The sequence below is a fragment of the Mytilus galloprovincialis genome, chromosome 2 (genome assembly GCF_965363235.1).
Source record: "Mytilus galloprovincialis chromosome 2, xbMytGall1.hap1.1, whole genome shotgun sequence".
NCBI classification, from domain to species: domain Eukaryota; kingdom Metazoa; phylum Mollusca; class Bivalvia; order Mytilida; family Mytilidae; genus Mytilus; species Mytilus galloprovincialis.
In genome coordinates this window covers 11011583-11035405 of record NC_134839.1, presented here as the reverse complement: position 1 = coordinate 11035405, position 23823 = coordinate 11011583, and the positions used below count along the sequence as shown (strand labels likewise).

The 23823-nt window shown below is 31.3% G+C and overlaps 1 protein-coding gene across 3 annotated transcripts in view; it reads right to left on the bottom strand.

Annotated features, from left to right (window-relative positions):
- The window catches only part of LOC143062863 (polycystin-1-like protein 1), a 242837-nt gene that overhangs the window by 23798 nt on the left and 195216 nt on the right, over positions 1-23823 (bottom strand). For all 3 annotated transcript variants that reach the window (XM_076234680.1, XM_076234681.1, XM_076234682.1), the window contains 10 exons: positions 10968-11166; positions 9850-9933; positions 8556-8763; positions 7882-7991; positions 7105-7214; positions 3509-3615; positions 2489-2662; positions 1803-1922; positions 1119-1398; positions 665-814 (listed from right to left, as the gene is read on the bottom strand). In XM_076234680.1, coding sequence (XP_076090795.1) covers positions 665-814; positions 1119-1398; positions 1803-1922; positions 2489-2662; positions 3509-3615; positions 7105-7214; positions 7882-7991; positions 8556-8763; positions 9850-9933; positions 10968-11166 — 1542 coding nt within the window. The remainder of the gene's footprint in view (positions 1-664; positions 815-1118; positions 1399-1802; positions 1923-2488; positions 2663-3508; positions 3616-7104; positions 7215-7881; positions 7992-8555; positions 8764-9849; positions 9934-10967; positions 11167-23823) is intronic.

Sequence of the window (23823 nt, the reverse complement as noted above, 5' to 3'; positions counted from 1 at the left end):
ATTCGTCAGCTGTGTGCTTTTAATTACGTATATTGTCGATAAGCTATAAGAGTTAAACAGATTTTATTTTTTTCCCAGAATTCAATAAATCGGGCTAATACGTCACGACCCACTCGAGAATTCAACCAAAAAAGTTACAAATACTTGATTTTCTCCGTTATTAGAAGGAATATAAATTTAAAACTTTGCAAATGTGTTTTTTATGTTAAGATGAACATAATTAGATGATAAGTAAAAAATCGCGGAATTTCCCTTTAAATTGTAACCCTTAAAAATCTGGTCGCGCGCTAAATCCCCCATGGAGATTTTCAAAAGTTGGCAGGTCTGCAAAAATATAAACAGAAAAGGTAAGACAAGGCATAATAATAGAAGTAATCCCCAGCTGTAGCCTTAGATTTGCTATCAGACCAAATACTAAATACTATTGTTCATTGTTCTTTGTTCCTTGTTAAGGGTACCAGTAGAGTCTTTTATAAGCAGATGCAGATCCAGAATTTTGGAAAAGGGAGCCCAAACTAGTTAACATTTGGAGTGAGAATTTTAAAAAGGCTATGCATTCACCATATCTGCAGCTTCAAAATATGTGCCAGAAGTTCCCTGTACCCCACCCCTAAATCTGCCTCTGATAGGTTGTATGTGTACTGTGTTCTGACAAAACACTTACTTGACCCTTTTTGGCTAGATCCACTGGAGACAGATGGAGCTTTTATCTTCTGGCTACTGTTTTGAGAACTAATGGTTATTTGTCTACGAGGATCCGTACTATTAGAATCTTCAAAGCCACTGGAGGCCTGGTCTATTTCTGATCCTAAAACTAACAAAACATGTAAAGTGCATCACAGATAGCTGTAACTTAATAAATACAAATATTCAGATTTGATAAAAAAAATTCCCCAAATTTACCTAAAACTACATTTTACACCTTCAAAACAGACATAATATCATCTTTATAATACAATTGATTCAGAAATAAAAGAACCTAATGTTGCTTACTTTTACATCATTTGGCCTCCGGTAGATAGTTGTGTTATTTGCAATCATACCACATCTTCTTATTCTTATATGCTTGCAAAGATGTAAATAAAAATAAGTTATCTAGAATTTCACTTCTAACATACTTCTTCTTTGAACCATCTGATTAGGTATTTGTGATATTTCTGGACTGTTTGAGGTCTCTTGATACCCTTGGTGTCTTTTAACCCACTGTTTTTGTGCCCAATCTTGTATACTAGGCCAATTCAGGATGGACTGATCCAAAATGGAGTATGTCATAATTGGCTGGACAGATTCCACTTCCTCTTCTTCTTGCACATGCTCATTAGGCTTTCCACTTGCAAACTGTTCATCCTCTTTTTCCTCATCAGGAATTGGTTCATTGTGGTAACCAGGCTGTCCTTTCTATAAAAGTCAAACAAATCTTAATTGATCCTTTGGGTAAACTATGACTATGTTTTGTCAGATTTAAGTTCCCTTTACTATCGATAGAGAGATTTTTGATAGTTCCTCAAATTGCACAATTTTTGCAGACAAATGTGGTGATCTTTTATCTCTGGAACTATTTTTAAATTTTTGTAAACCATGGTAAAGATATAGCTACTGCTCAAATTGGCTAAATGTAAGTAGTATTCTGCAAAGGTTTAATTCTTAAAGAGTGATCAATAGATGGTGAGTGTTTCTAAACTTTTATGTAATTGTATTCAGAGGTCTAAAACAATTTCCTGAAAACATCTCAAAATAGTCATTATACGTATACTATAATACCCCTATAGCAGTATAATTTTTCACTACGGTAAACATCCTACCTTACTTCTCCTAAACAGCAATAGTATTAGTAAATTGACTGGAATAACTACACCACAACAGATGGCTCCTACAGTTACGTTCCTTAGTGATACATCTAACAGTCCAAACTCACCACGATACTAAAATAATATATTGTCAAAAATTAAGCATATACTATAAATTCAGAAATTAAAGCGTGCATTAAATATTGTGAATTACTGATTACTGGTAAAAATGTGAAATCTATTCAATGTGATTGCAAGCTCTTTGTGAAAGAAAACCACTACTGAAATTACCAATGCCAGTTTTTAATATTGCAAACCTAGTACTGAAGGAAAATCTTTCAAATAATTTGAAAAGACAATCCTGAAATAGTGTATTAGTAACCTAGTAACATCCTTGTTTTAGATAATTCATAAATGCACCATAAAAATTGCAAAAATAATGTTTAAAAAATAGCTGAGAGAAATCAGCTCATGACTTTTTTTTTTGCCAATATAAATTTAAATGCTTAATGTGTTTTACAAATTACAAACTAATAAAAGAACCTGACCAATAGTAGCATAATTTCTAAATGTTTCATCTTTTAATAATGACCGGTATGACAAAGTAAATCAAGTCTATTTTTTATATACATATACTATCTATTCAATAAGAATTGTCAAATGTTAATGTTAATATATAGATACAAATAAAAAAAACATACCTCAGGTTTAATTTCTTTGTACCACATGGCATTAAGACACATGTACATCATCAGGAGAGTGAGACCACAGGTCAGTCTCTGTTTTCTGTTAAACTGGCTATAGGACGGACAAGTGACCAGCGACATCCATAAGTGGTAATCAGAGAAATACTGTGTTCCTTTAGTCCAAAACACCTAGTATCAAGAAATAATTACAAAATATTATCACAAGTCATGTTATTACATATCACAAAACACATGTAATTCAATTCAATTTAAAGCTTTGTCAGAAATTAGGTATTCTAATGGAAAATCATTTGCAACGTACATTCATTTTGATTGGATTAGGTCACCAATTTCATGTTATCAATTAAAACAATTGATTCAATGAAATTTAAGTGCAATCACAGAAGACAGATTTTAAATGTAGGATTTGACGTTGTTTTCTGTCAGTTTCATTAGAATTGTTAAAACAATATTGTATTTTAAGCTCTGACGGCATTAATTTTCGGATTTGATGGTCGCAAAGATTCATTAAAGCATTGCCTGGCAGTAAACTTAATTTTCAACCATAAAATCTCCAATTGATGCCGTCATTGCAGCATTAACCAGCAAATATGTAAGCTACTACTCACTGATGATACCCCCACCAAAATACTTAATGGTAAACAGGAAGTTGCTGAGTGATCAATCTAAAAACACATCCCACAGTATATATAGGTGACTTATATAAACCCTGAAACCAAATTTCAGAAATCCCTGTATAGTAGTGCCTTAGAAAAATGTGACAAAAAAATACTACTTGGCTATCATGTGTACAATGATGCAAGTGTTCGGTAAACAGGAAGTTGTTGAGTGATGAATCTGAAAACACATCACATGGTATAGGTGAAACCAAATTTCAGAAATCCTTGTATTGTAGTTCCTGAGAAAGATGCAACAAAAAATATTCATAGGACGGATGAAGGGACCAGTGGACTGACAGATTGATGATTGGACAGACAGACAGAGCAGGGGTATAATAAAAGTTAAAACACCTACTTTTCTAAATCCGAGATTTCCTTCTAAAGCCATAAACTCTCTCTCAACCTTCCCATCATCCTCTTCTACAGCCAGCCATTTCTCTGATATAAAGTAGTAGGTACTTCCTAAAAATAATCATATGCAAACCTATGTTTAAGAGAATTAACATTTTTCAATAAAAAAATTATTCTGTTAAAAAATGGAAAATTTCATTTGTATGAAATAATTGTTCAATTGGGTTTGAAATATTTAAAATATACACAAAATGTCTGCAAGACATGCAAAAACAACTACTGGTGTAGAATTTATAGAATTACAGATTGCACTAGTGTGTGGTTATATATGGTTTTCACCTTAGTATACTAAACCATAATTGATTACAAATTACAAAGATAACAATCCCAGTCTATGGAAGAAGCGTATCGATAAAAACTTTTCTTATATCACATAGTGATATTGTCTAATATCAATTGTAAATATGCAGACATTCCATGCGGAAAATGTTGTTTTCGGCAACGAAAAATTAAGAAAATACTAAGTTTAAAACTTATAGTTTCAAATATAAACAACAATTGAGTCTTAATATACATTCATAAGTTAGTTAGAAGCTAATGTTTATGTCCGTGTAAAATTTGAAGTGCTGTGTTTTTCTTATATACATAAATAAGCAAATGCTAATTGTTCTCGAAACTTTTAAAATATTTGTTCTTATATCAATGCGAAACTTTTAAAATATTTGTTCTTATATCAATGCGAAACTTTTAAAATATCATAGCGGTGTTTTTGTTATATCAATATTAGTACTAATTAGTATTAATATTAGACTGCTGTACCCATATTTTGACAATTTTACCTATTATGTCTGTTTTGTTCACGCATCGTTGTAAATATGACAGAATTTGACGAGACTGTCATACACGTGAGAGGTTAAGTGCTTTAAAACCAGGTTCAATCCACCATTTTCAAAATTTGAAAATGCCAGTACCGAGTCAGAAATATGACAGTTTTTATACATTCGTTTGGTATGTTTTATCATTTGATTTTACCATTTGATAAGGGAAATAATATATATCCGATATGCTCGCAACACACGCATGGAAGACTTTCTTTATTGATAACAATGAAACTAACTTGTGACAAAAATGAATCATACTGTCCTGTTCAGATTGATTCGACAAATCTGACCTGTACTTTTGAATCTCCTTTTTTATACAAATTAGACTGTTGGTTTTCCTGTTTGAATTGTTTAACACTAGTAATGTTTTTGTTCCTATATACCGTGGTGTTTGCTGTGAGCCAAGGTTCCGTGTTTAAGGCCATACTTTGATCTATAATGGTTTACTTTAAACAAATTATTACTTTGATGGAAAGTTGTCTCATTGGAACTTATGCGCGGCACCATCTTCTTATATCTATAAATCTTTAAAATTTCCCCTTATAAATAAATGCTTTCCAGTCCTCCAACTGAACAATCTAAATTTATAAATATAGAAAAGATATATACACATTTCTAACGTCAAAAGACATTAACATCTTATTTATTTTTGTTCTAAACATTTTTTTTAGTACTCATTGAAGAAATGAATTTATAACAAGCGATACGGATTGTTATTTTGCACTAAGAAATGTTCGCGTATTTATACGATCGGTTACTTGTCATAAACGAAAGTCAAATCTCTGTGGTAACAATACATCGCAATGCCCTCACGGACATCGCGATGTAAAAGAGCGTCCACGTGGCGAGCTGATTATGTTCATAGAGATATCGATTTACCAACGGGAAAAGTCTTTGATATCCAAAAAGAACTGTTTTCCTTCTCAATATTTTTTTTCTATGTTAATAATAAATGCATTTTCTGTTTGACAAGATTTTTTATTTTCGTTGTATCTGAAGTTGTCTAATTTATAGTCTGAGGCTACTCAGTTGGTATCTTCAAAGTTTGGGACATCAGCATTTAACAGGCTATTATTTGAACTTGGAATTATTTTTAATTATGGTATTTGCTTAATTTCTTGTGCTTGAAATTTTAAATAAATTCCATGTTTATTTGGTATTATAATGTTTTGAGCAGTTCATAACACTTCCCATACAATGTATTTTGTATAGAGAGTGTTGTGCGCAGCACAGTACATTCTATTGAAAGTGTACTATCTTCTTTGTAATAGAAAGCGTTGTGCGCAGCACAGAGCATTAAAGTACAAAAAAAACATGGAATTTATTAAAAATTTCAAGCACAAGAAATTATGTAAATTCCATAATTAAAAATAATTCCAAGTTTAAATAATAGCCTGTTATTTGTACATTTTAATTTGTTTGGAATATTTATTTTACCATTTGAATATTCATTGTAATTTGGAGCTGTATTGGATTGGATTGCTTGAATGAATGTTTCTTTTGAGTAATGATATTTGTTTGTATACATGGTGTATTTCGATATTACCAAGGTGGATATGCTATAGCAGTGTGACCAGTATATTAGAATCTAATAGGTCGGTAGACTATTTGCAACTGCATTTAAATTCAGCCATTGCATCATCACTTCAAATAGAATTAGTAGGTTAAACCATGTGATTGAAAACAATAGACTGAACAGGTTGTTAACACTTGCAACTATCAATAGGGTTAAGCAACATTTTCGAAATGATAAGTTCATGTAAGCGTTAATTTTGTTACAGTTACAAAATTTTAGTGATATTGATCCTAAAACATGAAACCAGTCATGATCTAAGTTTGTGAATTATATTTGCAGTTTTCTTGACATGCATTGTGACGTGTCATCGTATTCATTTTATATTAGAAAACTATAGCAGTTATATTAGAAAAGTATTGCATTCATAAATTTTTTATATTAAACAATCATCGCTATGATATAAGACAAATATCGCATTGATATAATAAAATATAGCAGTATCTTTGACTTATAGGTGATTTTGGCTTAGCAAACAATTGAATTCATCTCAACTGCATTCCACTGGATTTGCTACATGATATCTATAGAATGTGTACATCTGCAAATGAATAATCGTGCATTTATGTTTCATTTATTCAACAATTCAATTTTCTCGTTTAAATACACCTTGCTTGTTATTACATAAAATAATTCATGGAAATTATACACCAGACGTATGTCGTGTTAAATGTCATCCTGTTTTAAGAAAAGAGTCATTTCTTTATACCGAGAAATCTGCCTTATTTCGTACAAATGCTAACATTCGTCTGAAATTTTCCACAATGCAACTCGTTGATATAAGACAATATCGCTCGTTAATATAAGACAAGTTTTTATCGAATCGCTTCTTCCATAGACTGAATCCATAATATCCAGTTCAAATCACAAGTTTTCTTTGAAAGGACATAAACAATTACAGGAATATGATATCTCACATAACACATATAATGTTTCATCTGTATTACTAGGTCAGTGTTTTCTACGTCATGTATTGCCATTGGAAATGAATTCAAACTTTGAAATGTAATATTTTAATGTCAATTTCTAAATTGCTTTTTAGGATATATATATTTTCTAAATATTCTTTAGATCTTCGCATTACCATCATTATACTTATATACAAGACATAATAAAAGAGAATCTGTAATGATAACTATATCTTACCACAGTTTAAATCTTTAACTATAACTCTACTTAGATACCAACTAGGTGAAGCTCCATGATTATTATGCCATAACTGTACTTTCCATATCTTTCCAATACTATCTGGTAAACTATGAAAGGCAAAATAAAGTTAATAACTTTACCAAAAAAATACTTAAAACAGGGGAATTATATAATGGAAATGAAACAATAAGCGAGAACTAAAATCACTGAATCAGTTTTATCATATGTTTTGGAGTTAGTATGACGTCCATTTTTACTGAACTAGTACACATTATCAGTTTATATATTACTAGGACAGTAGTTAACCATATGAGGAATTTGTCGTAAGCTGGTCTTTTTCTGCTGCATTTTAATAAAATAAACAATGAAACACAACAACATTAATAGATAAAGTAACATCATGAACCCCTATGAATTTTACTACCCCCTACAGATAAATATAGGGTCACCATGTGATGGCTCTAAACCAATCAAAACGTGATGCTTTACCCACAGTTGGATAATTTTATTTAGGGGCCAAATGAGGCCCACCTCTAGGTGCAGGATTTTCTCGCTGCATTGAAGACCCATTGGTGGCCTTTGGATGATATCTGTTCTTTGGTCGAGTTGTTGTCTCTTTGACATACATGTATTCCTCATTCTTAATTTAATCATTATAGAAAAAATGTCTAATGCCTATCTTTTCATAAAAAATGTCAGATTAAAACATATATAATCACAAAATATTTTCCTACTGAATACATTTAATGTATTGCTCATTTAACACATACTTACGTTAGTATAAACTGGTCCCTAGAATTGCGTTCAAACAATGGTCTGTCATCATCACTGATTAACTCCCTTGTCTCTGACATTCCTTCCTCTCCATGTAAAATTACACTTATCTGAAACCAATTGAGTTAGTTTGCTATATTACTTCCTGAATTTGTAAATCATCTTGAGAACATATATAAAACTAATTATTTTCTACCAAGCACCATGGGAAAATTTAGAGCTTACATCAAGATAATGCTACACAGCAAAGTCCACATAGAAATACAATTGACTGCCAAATTAAAACCACATACTATAAAGCCCATGTTGTAAAACAATCTTTTCCAGGGCATGTTATTCAGTGGAAACTGTTAATTTGGTGTTGTCATTTTTGTTTTTTTTGTTGTGTACATAAATCAGGTCACTAGTTTCCCCGTTTACAATTCGTCAATTCAGAGGCAGTTATAGCTTGCTATTCAGGGATGGTTGTAATCTTTGATGTAGGCAGTATAGTGACCTATATTTGCTAACAGCTATGTCATTTTGTCTCTGGTGTAGAGTTGTCTCATTGACAATCATACCACATCTTCTTTTTCATATATGTATTCAAATGTCATGAAATAATCATGTTAGTCAAGCTTTAATTCTAGGTTGACAAAATCATATCAACATTTTACATATTGTTCCTAATTTACCTTAGCTGTTGTGCCTGCTCCTTTCCTAAAGCCTGTTTCTATAGTAACCTCATACTTTTGTTTATCAGCCAAATTATTGTCTATCAAGTAGGTTATCCCCCCTTTCTTGGCATCATGTTTATCCAATCTGTGGCACAGAACCATTAGTAGTACATACAACAGAAGAAGAACTCCTGTCAAACATACAGCCACTGGGTTTTCATTAAGACTGAAAAGTAGAGATTAAAACATAAAGTGACAAGCTGAATCAGATCTGTAAATGCTTTATTAAAAACATTTATCGTTTATGAATTACTGTAAATTCAGAAATTATTGCGTGCATTTATTATTGCGATTTTGTCAGTTTAGACATAAATGCGTTTCTAATTTTTACGATTTTGAGAAAAATCTTGTTTAATTCATATAAAAATATTTCAAAATGCGAGTTTAAATTATTGCGTTTACATCTCAGTTGCATTTTTCGCAATAATAAAAAACATGCAATAATTTCTGAATTTACAGTAATTGAAAGATGAATCTTAAATTTCAAATACAGTGGATTCATTTATTTTCGTGGGTACCAATTTTCGTGGATAAAGGAAAACTTGTATATTCATGGATATTTAATTTCATGGTTTTGCAGAAGTCTGCATACAAGCCTACAGAAAATTTGCCATTTGTTGAACATTTGATTTTGTGGTTTACCTGTACCCACGAAATCAACACGAACATTGGTATTCAATGAATAATAATGAATCCACAGTATTGACAGTGCATAAATACCATGATTTAATAGGTAAGGTGGAATAATTGGCTTCTCCAATGAATTGATGCTAAGAAAACTGTTACTGATAGGAAATCACACATAATAGTTGAATAAATCAAAAAAATTTCATCAAAAATTCTTATACTGCTTAGAAAGAATAAGAAAATAAGTGAACCAACACCTGAAGTGGTGATTGTGCGGTAGGGTAAAAACGAGTGGATACCGTTAGGTATTCACAGTCATCTTGAAAAAAATGAATATGTCGACAATAAAGACAACAACACTCAAGTTTTTACCGCAAAGTATCTGTTTATTTGGTCTACGTGAAGTCTTCACTGTCATATTTCTTTGTATAATTGTCCTGATGATGCCTATCTACTAGGCGAAACATGTAGACCAAATAAACAGATACTTTGCGGTAAAAACTTGAGTGTTGTTGTCTTTATTGTTGACACTGCTTAGAAAGATTTAATTGTGCAAAGAATTCGTGAAATAATCTTAAACTATTTACCATTCAGAAAAAAAATTATACAGAACAGTATTACTTACTCGAAGAAGTCTTCAATTGATATGTGAGAAAAGTCATTTGCAACCAGTTCAAAATGGCCACCGAATGCGGTCAAATGGTTACATCTGAAATTAATATATTCACAATTATCTAAACTGTTCTTTTTGGAATTTTGATCCTCAATGCTCTTCAACTTTTTACTTGTTTGGCTTTATAAATATTTTGATTTGAGCGTCACTGATGAGTCTTATGTAGACGAAACGCGCGTCTGGCGTACTAAATTATAATCCTGGTACCTTTGATAACTATTCTCATTAGACATCATCATATTTTCACCATTAATCTCAAAATTTGTGTATTAGTTATTGTAACATTAGACATTCTACATCATTATAAAATTCAGAATTGATATGGGGAATATGTCAAAGGCACAATAACATGACTGTAGTTATACATTTAATTTGTGAACCACAACTTGATATTCATAGGAAGTCACTAATCTGGAATTGAATGCCTATGGTATGCAGAGTCTATTCTAATAAAGGAACAAAACAACAACACTTTGTAAGATCATAAGTTATAATTATTTGATTGATGTGCTACTTTGTGTGGGCAGTGGGCACAGTATCCTCAAGACAATATTTTGCACAGTTAGCTCCAAAATTAAACAATAAGGATGATTAAAAAGAATGTGTCAATAGTACACTGATGCCCCACTTGCATTGTCATTTTCTATGTTCAGTAATCTGTGAAATTGGGGTCAAAAATCTAATTTGGCATTTAAATTAGAAAGATCATATCATAGGGAACAAATAATTGTATACTAAATTTCAAGTTGATTTGGACTTCAACTTTATCAAAAATATCTTGACCAAAAACTTTAACCTGAAGCGGGACAGACGGACCAAAGGACGAATGGACGCACAGACCAGAAAACATAATGCCCCTCTACTATCGTAGGTGGTGCATAAAAATTGCAACTATGGACAATATGAATGACATGAAATGAATAAATTGTAATCTGTGTAAGTGAAGTTCAATTAAATAAAAATAAAATAAAATATCACCTAATAAAAAGACACATTCAGCAGTCTTTTTTTTTTAAGAGATATGTTGATTTTATGAACAATCTTGTTTTTAAAATTCAACACTATTTTACCTGCAATGAGTTTTGTAATAGGATGACTTCCCTGTTGCCCAGCAACCATTGTCTGACCAGTGTCTTGTTGTATCATTCCAAAACAAACACTTATTCCACCATAATTTAAGGGTATAATTTCTTAGAGTTACCTCCCCTTCCCTAGGACGACCAGTGTTCAGACCAGCATCAACTAAACCAATGAAATATTCACCAGAATCTGAAACAGAAAATAATTTTACATAGGGAACTGGCCACACTTGTGTTCAGTCTTAATAATTAAGTATATGTCATATTTGATGATTATAAATAACATAAACAATGTATATAAAGGTTGAGACTAAATAGGAATGCAGACACTTTCATATTAAGCAAAAAACATCTGAAAAGTAATGTTTAATGGTATATTAAATAGATTTTTCATATTTAATCTTAAATTTGAGCCTCTTTAATGTCAAAATAGGTTCAAATCTTTTACACAAACTATTCAAATCATATGAAGTAGACACAAAAGTGTTAAAAAAATGTCAAAAATCTTCCATCAGATCTAAATAATGTACGTACTGTTATGCGTTTACTTTTCTGCATTGGCTAGAGGTATAGGGGGAGGGTTGAGATCTCACAAACATGTTTAACCCCGCCACATTTTTGCGCCTGTCCCAAGTCAGGAGCCTCTGGCCTTTGTTAGTCTTGTATTATTTTAACTTTTAGTTTCTTGTGTACAATTGGGAGTTTAGTATGGTGTTCATTATCACTGCACTAGTATATATTTGTTTGAGTGCCAGTTGAAGGACGCCTCTGGGTGCGAGAATTTCTCGTTGCATTGAAGACCTGTTGGTGACCTTCTGCTGTTGTCTGCTCTATGGTCGGGTTGTTGTCTCTTTGACACATTCTCCATTTCCATTCTCAATTTTAATGATAAATCAGTCCTTTAACAGAAATCTGAAAATAATTGTAGGTGTTAAAGAGTGCAATACAATACCAGATGAATATTAGATATTTCTATGCCACCTCTCAATGTGACGGAGGGGGGATAACTATTCAATGTTCAAATTAGTATGTGGCTCTAGTCTTTTTTTCAGCCTTTGTCATGATAATTGAAATATAGAATTAGCGCCATCCTGATTTTATACTTCTCCTATACAGGTTTTAGGGTCTTTAATTTGCTATCATTATCAAATCAACTATCGTTCTTAAAAAAATATCATTATTCTTTTTTTACACAATAAGAATTTACTACCAATAAAAATGTCAGGTTTTTATATAAAAAAATCTTTATAATTGACAGGAAATTTCTGCCTGTTATTATTGCCGCTTTACAACTCAAGTAATATGACAATTATTATATTTTATGCTTAGGCCATTCTTCAAAAGAGCATTGTCCCTTATAAATTTTCAATAGAATCCAACACATTAATAATACAGTACAATCTATAATTGGTGTTAATGCCTGAAGGAGGCAATAATTTGTAAGAAATGAATCTAGCTGTTACTGACTAATTAAATTAGTTCTACTGCATGGACATCTCCTGACTACATCCATACAAGATCTGTCATAAATGCATTGTATAACATTTTATAGCAAAACCAACAATATACTTTATTAAACAGAGGCATTAAACTGTTTCTATTTCTTTTACTATAGAGATTTTACTGAAGTTTCTATTCCTTTTACTAGAGAGATATTTCACTCTTCAGTAATGTGGAACAGAAAATGTAGTGATCCAAGAATTCCAACAGCATCTACCTACAAAGGTTAATTTGGCTATCAATATTTGGGTAGAGGTTCAAAACTCCATTTTGTCATTTGCTAAATGGCAAAGTTGTGCTCAGTCTGTGCAAGGGCACCTGGTGCTTTGGGTAGGAATGGTCACATTAAGACTATTCTTACCCGAAGCCATTGCCAGAAGGTAGAGTTTGACAAAACAGACATTTTGTTCACCTCAAGACCATATTTACCAGAACCTTACGCTCTTAGGTAGATTTAATTGAACAGCTGTTTGTCGGACAGTCTATAAATGGTTTATTACACTGGTGACTTCATAAAAAAAAAAAAAAGAAAATTAAAGTTTCAATGTCCCCGCATTGCATATAATTCATGTCTTAAAGTGCAATAAATAACAGAAGTTTTGTTTTTCCTTCTTTAAAACAAATGTAGGCTTGAGAGAGCAATGCAATTTTCTACATATTTGATATTTCCAAGGGCATAACTCCTTCAAAAATAATGTATAAATACAAATTTTCTAACTTAAATGAAATATTGCTGATGAAAATTTGATAGGAATTGTACATGTGAGAGCACTAACAATGCAATATTCCATATAACTAGTATTTCTAAGGGACATAACTCTTTAAAAATTAGTGGATAGGTACTTATTTTCAAATTCATCCAAACTTTGCAGTTATAAATAGGATAAAAAAACTGGCAAGAATTGTGAATGTGTGAGTGCTTACAAGACTGGAAGGACATACTTTTGGGACTTCAGTATTTCTATATCCCACTGAACGTGCAGGAAAAAAAGCTCAGCTTTTGTGGACACATGCATCGTTAGCATAAACAGATTATTGCCTATTGTCTCTACTTCATGCCATTAAAATATAAGTAGATTGTCCTCAGCAGATCATTGTCAATCCCACAACAGTTCCATAACTGCTTCCTGATAACATCACTTTTTGCAGTCAATTTAAATTCAGAAATTATTTTTTAAAGCAATTCCAAAATTACTAAATAGTTCTATTAGATGCCTACTATAATATTCATTGTACTGATACCTATGAAACGTATTGATGTTGAAATAAAGAATTTATAAACCTGTATTTTGACCTTACTTTACTTCACATTAGATAATTTATATCCAAAACTACTCAAGGTTGATGGAGTCTTCTATAAAGAGTGGAGAGAAAGGTTCTATCATCAGATTAATGTAATGTCACTTTCATTTATCATGCTACATGTACAGAAACTTTCCAAGACATGGTTTTATACAGCAAAATTAATTACTACTAATGAAATTTCCTCTGTAGAATGAGATGGTGGCATGAAAATAAGTAATTACTGGTAATTTATTTAAAAATTGATATAAATAAAAAAAATGCTTACATAGTACTTTTCAATTTTTCTTCAATAATATTTGAAGGTAAAATGAAGAAATGTTTCTCTGCAATGACTTGCTTTGAAGTAGGATACCTGTAATTCAGTGGTTGTTGTTTGTTTATGCGTTACATATTTGTTTTTCATTCAATTTTGTACATAAATTGGGCCCACAAGTCTTCTCTTTTGAATTATTTTACAGTCATTTCGGGGCCTTTTATAGCTGACTATGCAGTATGGGCTCTGCTCTTTGTTTAAGGCTGTACGGTGACCTATGGTTGTTAATTTCTGTGTCATTTCGTCTCTTGTGGAGAGTTATCTCAGTGGCAATCATACCAGATCTTCTTTTTAACTATACAATTATCATCTGCATCACAAATTGCAGGGACACCCCCTTCCCTGAATATCAAATGTCATCCCTCTTAGGTGACATTCATCTGATGCAACTATCTAATGTTTTCAGTGACTGGTTGATGAAAATGTAAAAAATAAAAGGACAAGATTATTGATATGGTTACAATGTTAGATCTAACCTTCTCTAAATCATCCTTTGTGATACTTCATGGTAATCTTAGTGTGGTAAATAAGACATTTCATTTTTCAAAATAGATCACAAAAATATGGTAATAGCTTTTGCAAAGACCAAATTTCGGTCACAGTTTGAATATTAAGTTTATTGGGTTCCTGTTGATTTTTTAGAAGGTTGCAACTTTAATAGCTATCTCCATGTTAAAATGCTGTTCAATGTATCAATTCTATTAGAGAGTAAACAATGTCAATATCTTCAACCTCTTTCTCAAGACAATGGAAAAGTTGGTTAAGAACCAATCTAATATTTTCATTGATAAGTGCTAAAGCCTGAGGGTAAATTAGGTCAATCAACTTCATTTGAACAAACAGTTAATAACAAAACTTTTCAATATGAGTTAAGGTTAATGATCGGCATATAAATAGTTGGTAAAATTGTTGACAGGGGTTTATCTTGTAGTTGGTAAAAATTACCTTGTTTTCTTACAAACCAAAAACTGATAAATGATTTACATAATGCCTCCAAATTTTTTTGTAATTTTTTTTCTAGCAATCAATAGCCTCAATACCCCACCTGAATCAATCACAGGTTGCTAATTTAACTTTAACCACTTTACTTTTGAACACCAATGAGAATAGATATAGGAAGATGTGGTATAAGTGCCAATGAGACAACCATCCATCCAAGTCACAATTTGTAATAGGAAGATGTGGTATAAGTCATAAAGTGCCAATGAGACAACCATCCATCCAAGTCACAATTTGTAAAAGTAAACCATGATAGGTCAAAGTACAGTCTTCAACACCGAGCCTTGGCTCACATGAACAACAAGCTAATGCCCCAAAAACAACAAGTGTAAAACCATTCAAACAGGTAAATGAGAAACACTTATGAAACACATCAACAAAAGACAACTACTGAACATCAGATTCCTGACTTACAACAGGTGCAAACAAATGCAAAAGGGTTTAAACGTATTAATAGGTACCAACCTTTACCCTTATCTGAAAACAATAGTGTTACGTCACAACATAGAATATTTATATTGTTATGCTTGATCGTATATGCTACAAGCCTTTAAAAAATAAGGTAAACCTCAACAATTCTTTCAAGTATAGCCGTAAGCTGACACTTTTTTCCCTGCAGAGTCACACATGCATCCACTTCTACAAATTCAATCAGAATCTGTGAATTTAGTTCAATTTCACTACATATCTTTCTAACATTAGACTGAAAAAATTATTTATGGTCCAAATAAATGTTCATTCATTTTGGGGATACATGTATTTGGGTGATTCTCAAACAAACTACATGTATCAGCATCCAAAACTTTATACTTTTTCTCAGACACCTCCATTTATTAGGACTTTACTGTTAAAGCCTTTCATGTAGTAATTTTTTCAGGCAATTATTTAAAGTCACGAAAAAAATTCTGAGGAATTGTGTTGATATGCTTGTTATATATTAAATCTTACATTATTGTATTATTCGATCTAGGATTTCGTTCATGTTATGTAATTTTTGAGTAACCAATACTGGATTGAACCAACTGATGTCTAATGCAATATTCCCATAAAGAAATCTAATTTGCACATAATTGGACATTTACATGAATATTTGAAAGATTTTGTTGCAAGATATATAGAATTTACCAATTTACAGGAATTTTTGTCTAAGAAAACTGTTTCATTTATTCTTAAATTTGAATGCCAAGTTATAATGTTTCTTTTCAAAGGATATGGTTAATATCATAAAGCATAAATATAATGAGTCATATCAAATTTGTTACATTCTTGGGTACAATATAAAAGAAAGAAGATGTGGTATGATTGCCAATGAGACAACTCTCCACCAGACTCTATATTTTTTTTTAACAAAAATATATATTAACTGCATAAAAGCTATCTTTTTAAATAGAAGTAGTATTCAATATTTCATCACGTTAAACTTAGCCTACTACAACAGAGTCCTAGAAATGTGCCATCAAGTTATGAACATGGACTACTTTATTTATTAAATGTAGTAAGTTACTAGTAACCCATGCACTAGTTGTCTCATTGGCACTCATACCACATCTTACTATATCTAAGCTATGGTTATAAAGGCCTTTTTAGCCCATATGTAAGGTAGTCAAACTCTGCTGATAATATAATGAATGCATGTGTTGATTCATAAGTCATCAGCTTTATTTTACAAATTTTTCTCCTCAAAATATTTTAAAACTTAAGCAAGATTTTTGTTTTAATAATCTAGCTTTATATGGTTGCAGGCAAAATAATGCAGAATTTTAAATCCTCAAACTTTCTGCAAGGAAGATTTATTTCAATGTTTAATTTTCTTTTCATAATTATATTTTAGTGAGCATTCTGTAATTAATCTTTGAAAATAGCTTTAAGACAATATAAAAATCCTGGTAAAATAACCATGAAAAAAGCATTTTATACAAACCAATTTTAAATCTTCTATATAACAGAAACAAAAAATAAAAGCCAAATGAGCATAATAGTAAACATTGTCTAATCACTTAAATTCATAATCATTAAGAAAATAACATTCAATTGTGAAATTGAAACTTGTTTTGAATGACTTCTGCGACCAAAGTTACCAGGATAATCATTTCAACTGGTTATCAGCCGTAAAACAACGAGAAAGAGTAATTAGATTTCAAAAGCTTTTTAGCTTGATTAAACTTTTCTAGACAACCAATAATGACTTTTATCCTCGGCAATCAGGATGTTCATTTCGATCAACTTCCATCAAGAATGTACTGTCACAATATCACGTCAACTTTCTGTCGGCATCAATTCCACAATCTCTGATCTTGTGTTTCCTATGGCTCCAGATACATGTACTTCCAGAGAAAGATCATTGACTCAAATATCGTGTTGCATGACTAAAAACAATATTTCATTTTGACATCTAGCTAACTTGAACTGCCTAATGGCTTCTTTTATATATCTTTGAATAATTAGAGAAACCTTTTTATACTAGGTTCAGCTATGTATACTTATGACAAGACCAAGTTTATATCTGACAAGAATAAATGACTTAAACCTATTGAAGTATTGAAATGTTTCTCCTTTGTTTTTTTTTGTTTTACGATAAACCATTTTCTTCATCAAACATTCTAGTTCATTTTATACTGCAACTACTTGTGTTTATTTCCTAAATATAGTAACATAGCTATATTTTGTATAATGTCAATTTCATCATGGAACACTTTCTCCACAAACAGGGGTTTATTAAGGGATGAAAATAAGTTTGACATTTGTGTTACTATCAAAAAAGCTATCATTTTATTTAATTTAAGTTGCAGTATAAAAACAATATTAGGTCAAATAATGTCATAAAAATATAAACTTTTTTGTACTGGGCACAAAACTGGGGAAGGGCTCAGTAGAACCTCATTATATGCATCTCACAATTTTAAGGTACATTTAAATGCTAAATATCATGTCTATGTCTATGTAAACATCCTAAGAATAATGTCTTTTCTTTGTTATATTATGTTGGTGGAGTCCTGTTTTATAGACAATAATCTTTACACATGTATCCCCCTTCTGGAGCCTCCATTAGTCACCCCTACCTTTTTGATGGGATTTGAGTTGTTCAATCCTTAGTTTCATATGGACTTTTATTGCATAGCAATATAATATTTCTCACAGAAAGTAACCAAAAGTTAGCGTGCAATAAATTATATTATTGTATAGCAATATAATATTTTCCACAGAACGTAACCAAAAGTTAACGTGCAATAAATTCTAATATTGCACTAGTGCAATAAATCTTTAAAATTCATGACGTCATTAACGACAAACTCTTAGTTTAAACATTTTTTTACTTTCAAATATTATATTGCTATACAATAAAACGGTTATTGCATGAATATTGGGGAATATTGGGGAATATTGTCCCTCTTAGAACATATATTGTAATCGCAAGCTCGTGCAATATAAAATTCTACTCGGGACAGTATTCCCCAATATTCATGCAATAACCCTATATTCCTGTCCTTGTTTTATTTGTATATTTTCAACTTGTTTTTTCCCCCTTACTATCTGCCCTCTTTTTATAATTATGATGAAATGTTTTTTTTTCTTTACACAGTGTTTCTATACATGTTAACTTCACTTATATTTGAGAAGTTTGGAGGTATAAATAAACCCAATGCTAAACAACACAAAGTATTATATTCCTTTTTCAATCTTTTTTATAATTTTGCTCTCTTAAACACTATATCAAAGATTGAAAGCCTATATAAACTGTTGACATATACCTTTTGTTACTCAGGTCTGCATGCATAGCAAATTCCATCAAAATATTCTCGTCTTAATTTCCTAACAAAAGCATTTTACACCAAAACTTGTACATTAAAATATGTCCTTTTTTTCCTTAGGTTATTTTATTTCCTAAAGATTTATTTGTTACTCATCATTTCTGATAATATATACCATACAAATACTAACTGTATCAGTATTTTGAAGTATCTAAGAGGCAATTGGGTAAAAAATAACCAGTAAACAGATCACTGCAGTAGTTAATACTCTAGCCTTATCCTCATTTGACTCTTTTGGGAATAAATTACCAGCCTGCATATTTTGGATTCATAAAACTCTTGTGAAAGTTCAAAGGGATTTTAACCACTAGAACAAAACTTTATAAAGATGATAAATCATACTGTAAGCACTTTATTGATCTAGTGAAACTTGTTTTCATGATCCTCTATATGACATTTTGTACTTCATGATAATAATATTGGATTACTCCAAATATTGTTTAACCCTGTGACAAGTTCATGCACCTGTTGCATGTTTTTTTGTAGTCTGTTTTAAAATTAATGCACAATTGGTCTCTTCTTGGTTCGATTTATAGTTGGACACACTTGCCAGTTGTTAAACTGTGCCAATATCGACATGTTTTTATCATTTTTTGGTTTTTTTTTTTGCCTTATGTTGCCCTCTATGGCCCAAAATAATAAAGGCAGTAGCTCACAACTGCCAATTTAGATATCATATCTCAAATAGGATACGCGATTCTTATTTAACTCTTTGTTGCTAAATCTTTAGTTTTTCTAGGTTGTGTTTTGTGTATAGTTGTTTTGGTCATTAGAAGTTTAGTATCTTCCTCCCCTCTATTGTTGACCAATTCATCATATAGAACAGTTTTGATGTCTAATGTTTTTATTTAATGTCATATGTTGATTTTTGTATGTATCTTGTATTGTAATACAGGTACTTATTTGCATTGTAAGTATTAAACTAATCTTGTATTCCTGTAATATTGAAAACTTTAGGATAAGTGGTTAAATTTTAAGTTGTATGAAGCCTTTAGAAAGACGGAGGTTAGAGCTGATGTTACTCAATCTTAGGTTTCAGTATAGCGTGGATTCATCGTTATTCGTTAGATACCAATAGTCGCTGATTTCATGATTACCCAGGAACCACTCATTCTAATGTACAAACAATTGCAAATTTTTCTACAAGAATGTATGTAGACCTTGGCAAAACCACGAAATCAAATATCCATGAAAACGAAAGTTTTTCTTAATCCACAGTAGTGTTCTGTTGACTGGGCCACAATAGTGTTCTGTTGACTGTGCCACAGTAGTGTTCTGTTGACTGGGCCACAGTAGTGTCCTGTTGACTGGGCCACAGTAGTGTTCTGTTGACTGGACCACAGTATGTTCTGTTGACTGGGCCACAGTAGTGCTCTGTTCACTGTATTTGTTTAATTATGTTTTCTCTCTGCCTTGGTTTTTATAAGTGCCTCTCCAACTTATGAGTTTTGATTGTCTCCGTGGTATCTTTCGCCTCTTTTTTATAAGTACAATACATGAAGATATATTGCATTAAACCCAAACATCACATTCCTAATTCAAGCCCAAAATTTTTTGACCTGAGAATGTGTTTTTAATGCTTTGTGGGCACTAAGCACAACAGTCAGCTAAAATTGCCTTTTGACCTATTTGACAGAATTTTAACCTATGAACTCCAATATATAACGTAAATGTGGTATAACCATAACAACAAACAGACATTTATATAAAACTTGTCACTTGGATGGAGAGTTGTCTCATTGGCACTAATACTACATCTTCTTTTTTCTATTAGATTACAGTGAATGAAAACCATAGAAACAACATAATTTAGAGCTACCTATGCACATTGTTAATAGTCAGCTTCACATGTTCATTTAATCTTCTTTATAAGATTGCTGTCTCAATGACCTTCTTTTCGTCATATGGTTAGCCCTAGTTATTTGTTCATTTCACCCTATTACACATTGTAGGATTGCCATCTCATTGACTTTTACCCCATATTTCTTGTCATCATGTTTTCAGACAGAACAAATATCTATGTAAGGATTGTACAAATATTGGAAAATACATTCTATCTTGACAGTTCCGTCACAATGCTATGTTTACATCTAATAACATACTGTATGCATTGATTCAACTTGGTTTAATTCCAGTTTTATTAATTTTTTTGTATTGCAGTTTTGTCTACTCATCTTCTCGGGTAAAAATCAGTGTCAACTTGAAATGAGTTCTGATGACACGGCTTGCATTCTATTCACAAAACCATGCATGTTTCAAACAGGTTAGTACAAACAACAAACAAATAAACCATTCTGTTATATTTTATTTCTAATATATTCAACAATGAAAAAACAAAAATAAAATTCAACAATCAAACAGATTGCACACAGTTTACGTGGACATTACCAAACAATGCCATTTCAATCCTTGCATTGACCATGTTAATGAAGCATGGAAGTCACTCCCAATATTAACACATCTGAAGACAACTATTTTTTACTTTTTGCTTGGTATGTATAAAATGATAAAAAGGCTGTACTGTCAACATCCCATTAAGAAATTGTAAATTAGTCATTCTTTTTTAAATGTGTATAAAAGGGTTCATAGAAATCAGTCGAGTGTGAGAATTGATAACAAAGTCATTCCCTCTGCAATTTCGTTAAAATACAATTTTTGTTTCACATAAAATCCAAACAACTATTTGGAGAAAAAAAGATTGGGCACTATAACCTATGTAAGAAAGTAATCTTATGTCAGAAAAGGTTTACATTGAGCTATCAAACAGACTAAACAGTTTTCCCACCGATATTTTCTGACCTGGGTCAATGACCTATCATATCAACTATAATTAAATGTCTAAAAAGAAATGGGTCTAGATAACCTCCAATGACCAGCAATCTAATACATCTTTAGTATGAGTATAATTATCTTTATAGTTACAGAAAACAAGGAGGCTATACATAATCATTGTATTATTCATTTTATAAATGTCCTCTCATATTTATTGACAATTGTTGCCTAATCCAAACTAATTCCCAAGGAAGAAATGACAAATGAAAAAATCACATTGTGTTTATTTTTTTATTAAAATGTATTTGTAGTCTTTATAATTCCCTCTTGAATGATATATATCGGTATCTATCTTATAAATTTTATTCTCTTAAGATTGTGGTCTGTATGTTATTTTTGTATCACTCTTGTATCACTTGGAGTTATATGAAAAGTGCATTAATTGATTGGCCTACCCTTCATAGGTTAAAAACTAATTCAACAATTCAATTTGTGAGATTTATGATTTCTTACAAAAAACAATAAACACTTCATGTTTCAACTAAAATTAGTCTTTTTTTTCAAATACAAATCCAATCCAAAGCTTGACAAAGTCTGATGTTCAACAACAGAAAATTCAAAATGTTTAGATGCAAAATTTTTGAGGAATTTATCCTTTTTGCCACTAGAATAATTAGTTAAACAATTTGTGAGAATTGGATATTGCTTGAAATCAAATTGAGTTATTTAATTTCAATAAAATAATCAATGAGCCTTTCTTGTTATGGAACATATAACTATACTAAATTTCCTTTATGAGGTCAGAAGTCTGTTCCAATGTCAGATAATTTTGTCAGTTTTATAGTCTTGAATAAATGTTTACTTGACAAAACTCTTAGCAAAAATTATCATCAAACTCATTTGAAATACTGCTTTCGTATCTTTAAAAAAAAGTCAATGCAGTCGATAGTCAAATCCTCTCCATGGACAAAGATGTGCTGATGCTATCAAAAAACAAATTGCTGATGGTGCTGGCTAGGCAGAAATGAAGACTGACTCGGTCAAAGTGGCTGGTAACTAAACAGGTTCAGTTTTGTATGCCAAAAATGAACTCAATTTATTTTAAACTTCATCTAAATGCAGCTTGGACATGCTGACAAAGATTGATATGGCTGTAAAACTGTTTGCAATCTGCGACACTTACCTGTAATTTACTCACCTTGATAATTAATTAATAAATAATCCATCAAACTCAGGATTCATCAAATTATTTATTCTATGCAACAGACTTTTCTGACAAATTAATTATATGCTATATTAAATCAGGATTTTATTTGTTTTCTATTAATTTGTCTTACTGAATATTTTACAGATTTTACCAATTAAATTTTCATATGAATGAAAGAGATTTGGATATGTCAGAAATGACATAGAAAGATTGTCCCCTTATTCTGATAAAATGTATGCAACACTATCAGTCTTATCTACTTCAAATCATACTGGATGTCAGGCTCATCTACCAAAGCTCAAATTCAGGAATGGCCGCAACTGATAAACTGATGAACTTTTGGTATAGTGGGTTTTCAAATTTGAAGGAGTTATGAGTTCTATCATTATATCAATGGTTAATTTGTCAGAAAAATCTGTTAAATTTGTTTACACATTTCTTCTGATCTTGCTTTTGATCTCTGTATTATCCCTGCATCTGACGGCTGAAGTCTAGCAGCTCTAGCCACACATACATGCTTATTACTTGTCACTAATTCTACATGCTTTCATCGTGCAGTGCAAGTTAGTATTGTCCTGTATAATAAATATATTCACACAAAATTAGATTACAGTTTTTCAGTATAAATTAATATAAACAAACATCAAATTTTCAGTAAATTGTATTCACTCTATTTTCTGAAGTTTTCTAGATCACTGTATCATATTTGTCTCTAGCAAGCTACTTGAGTCAAATGGGTTTTTCTCAGTCAAGTAAAAAACAAAATGACCTCATGAGCCTACGTCATGAATGTTGCCTAGGAAAACAGCAAAAAACACTCTTTGATTTTGATAAAATTTCAAGAGGAGAAAACAAGTCACTTTGACTTGAACAAATACAACATCTAGTTAATATCAAAGATGTTTATAAAAGTCCACAAATAACATGATAAACTAATGGGAT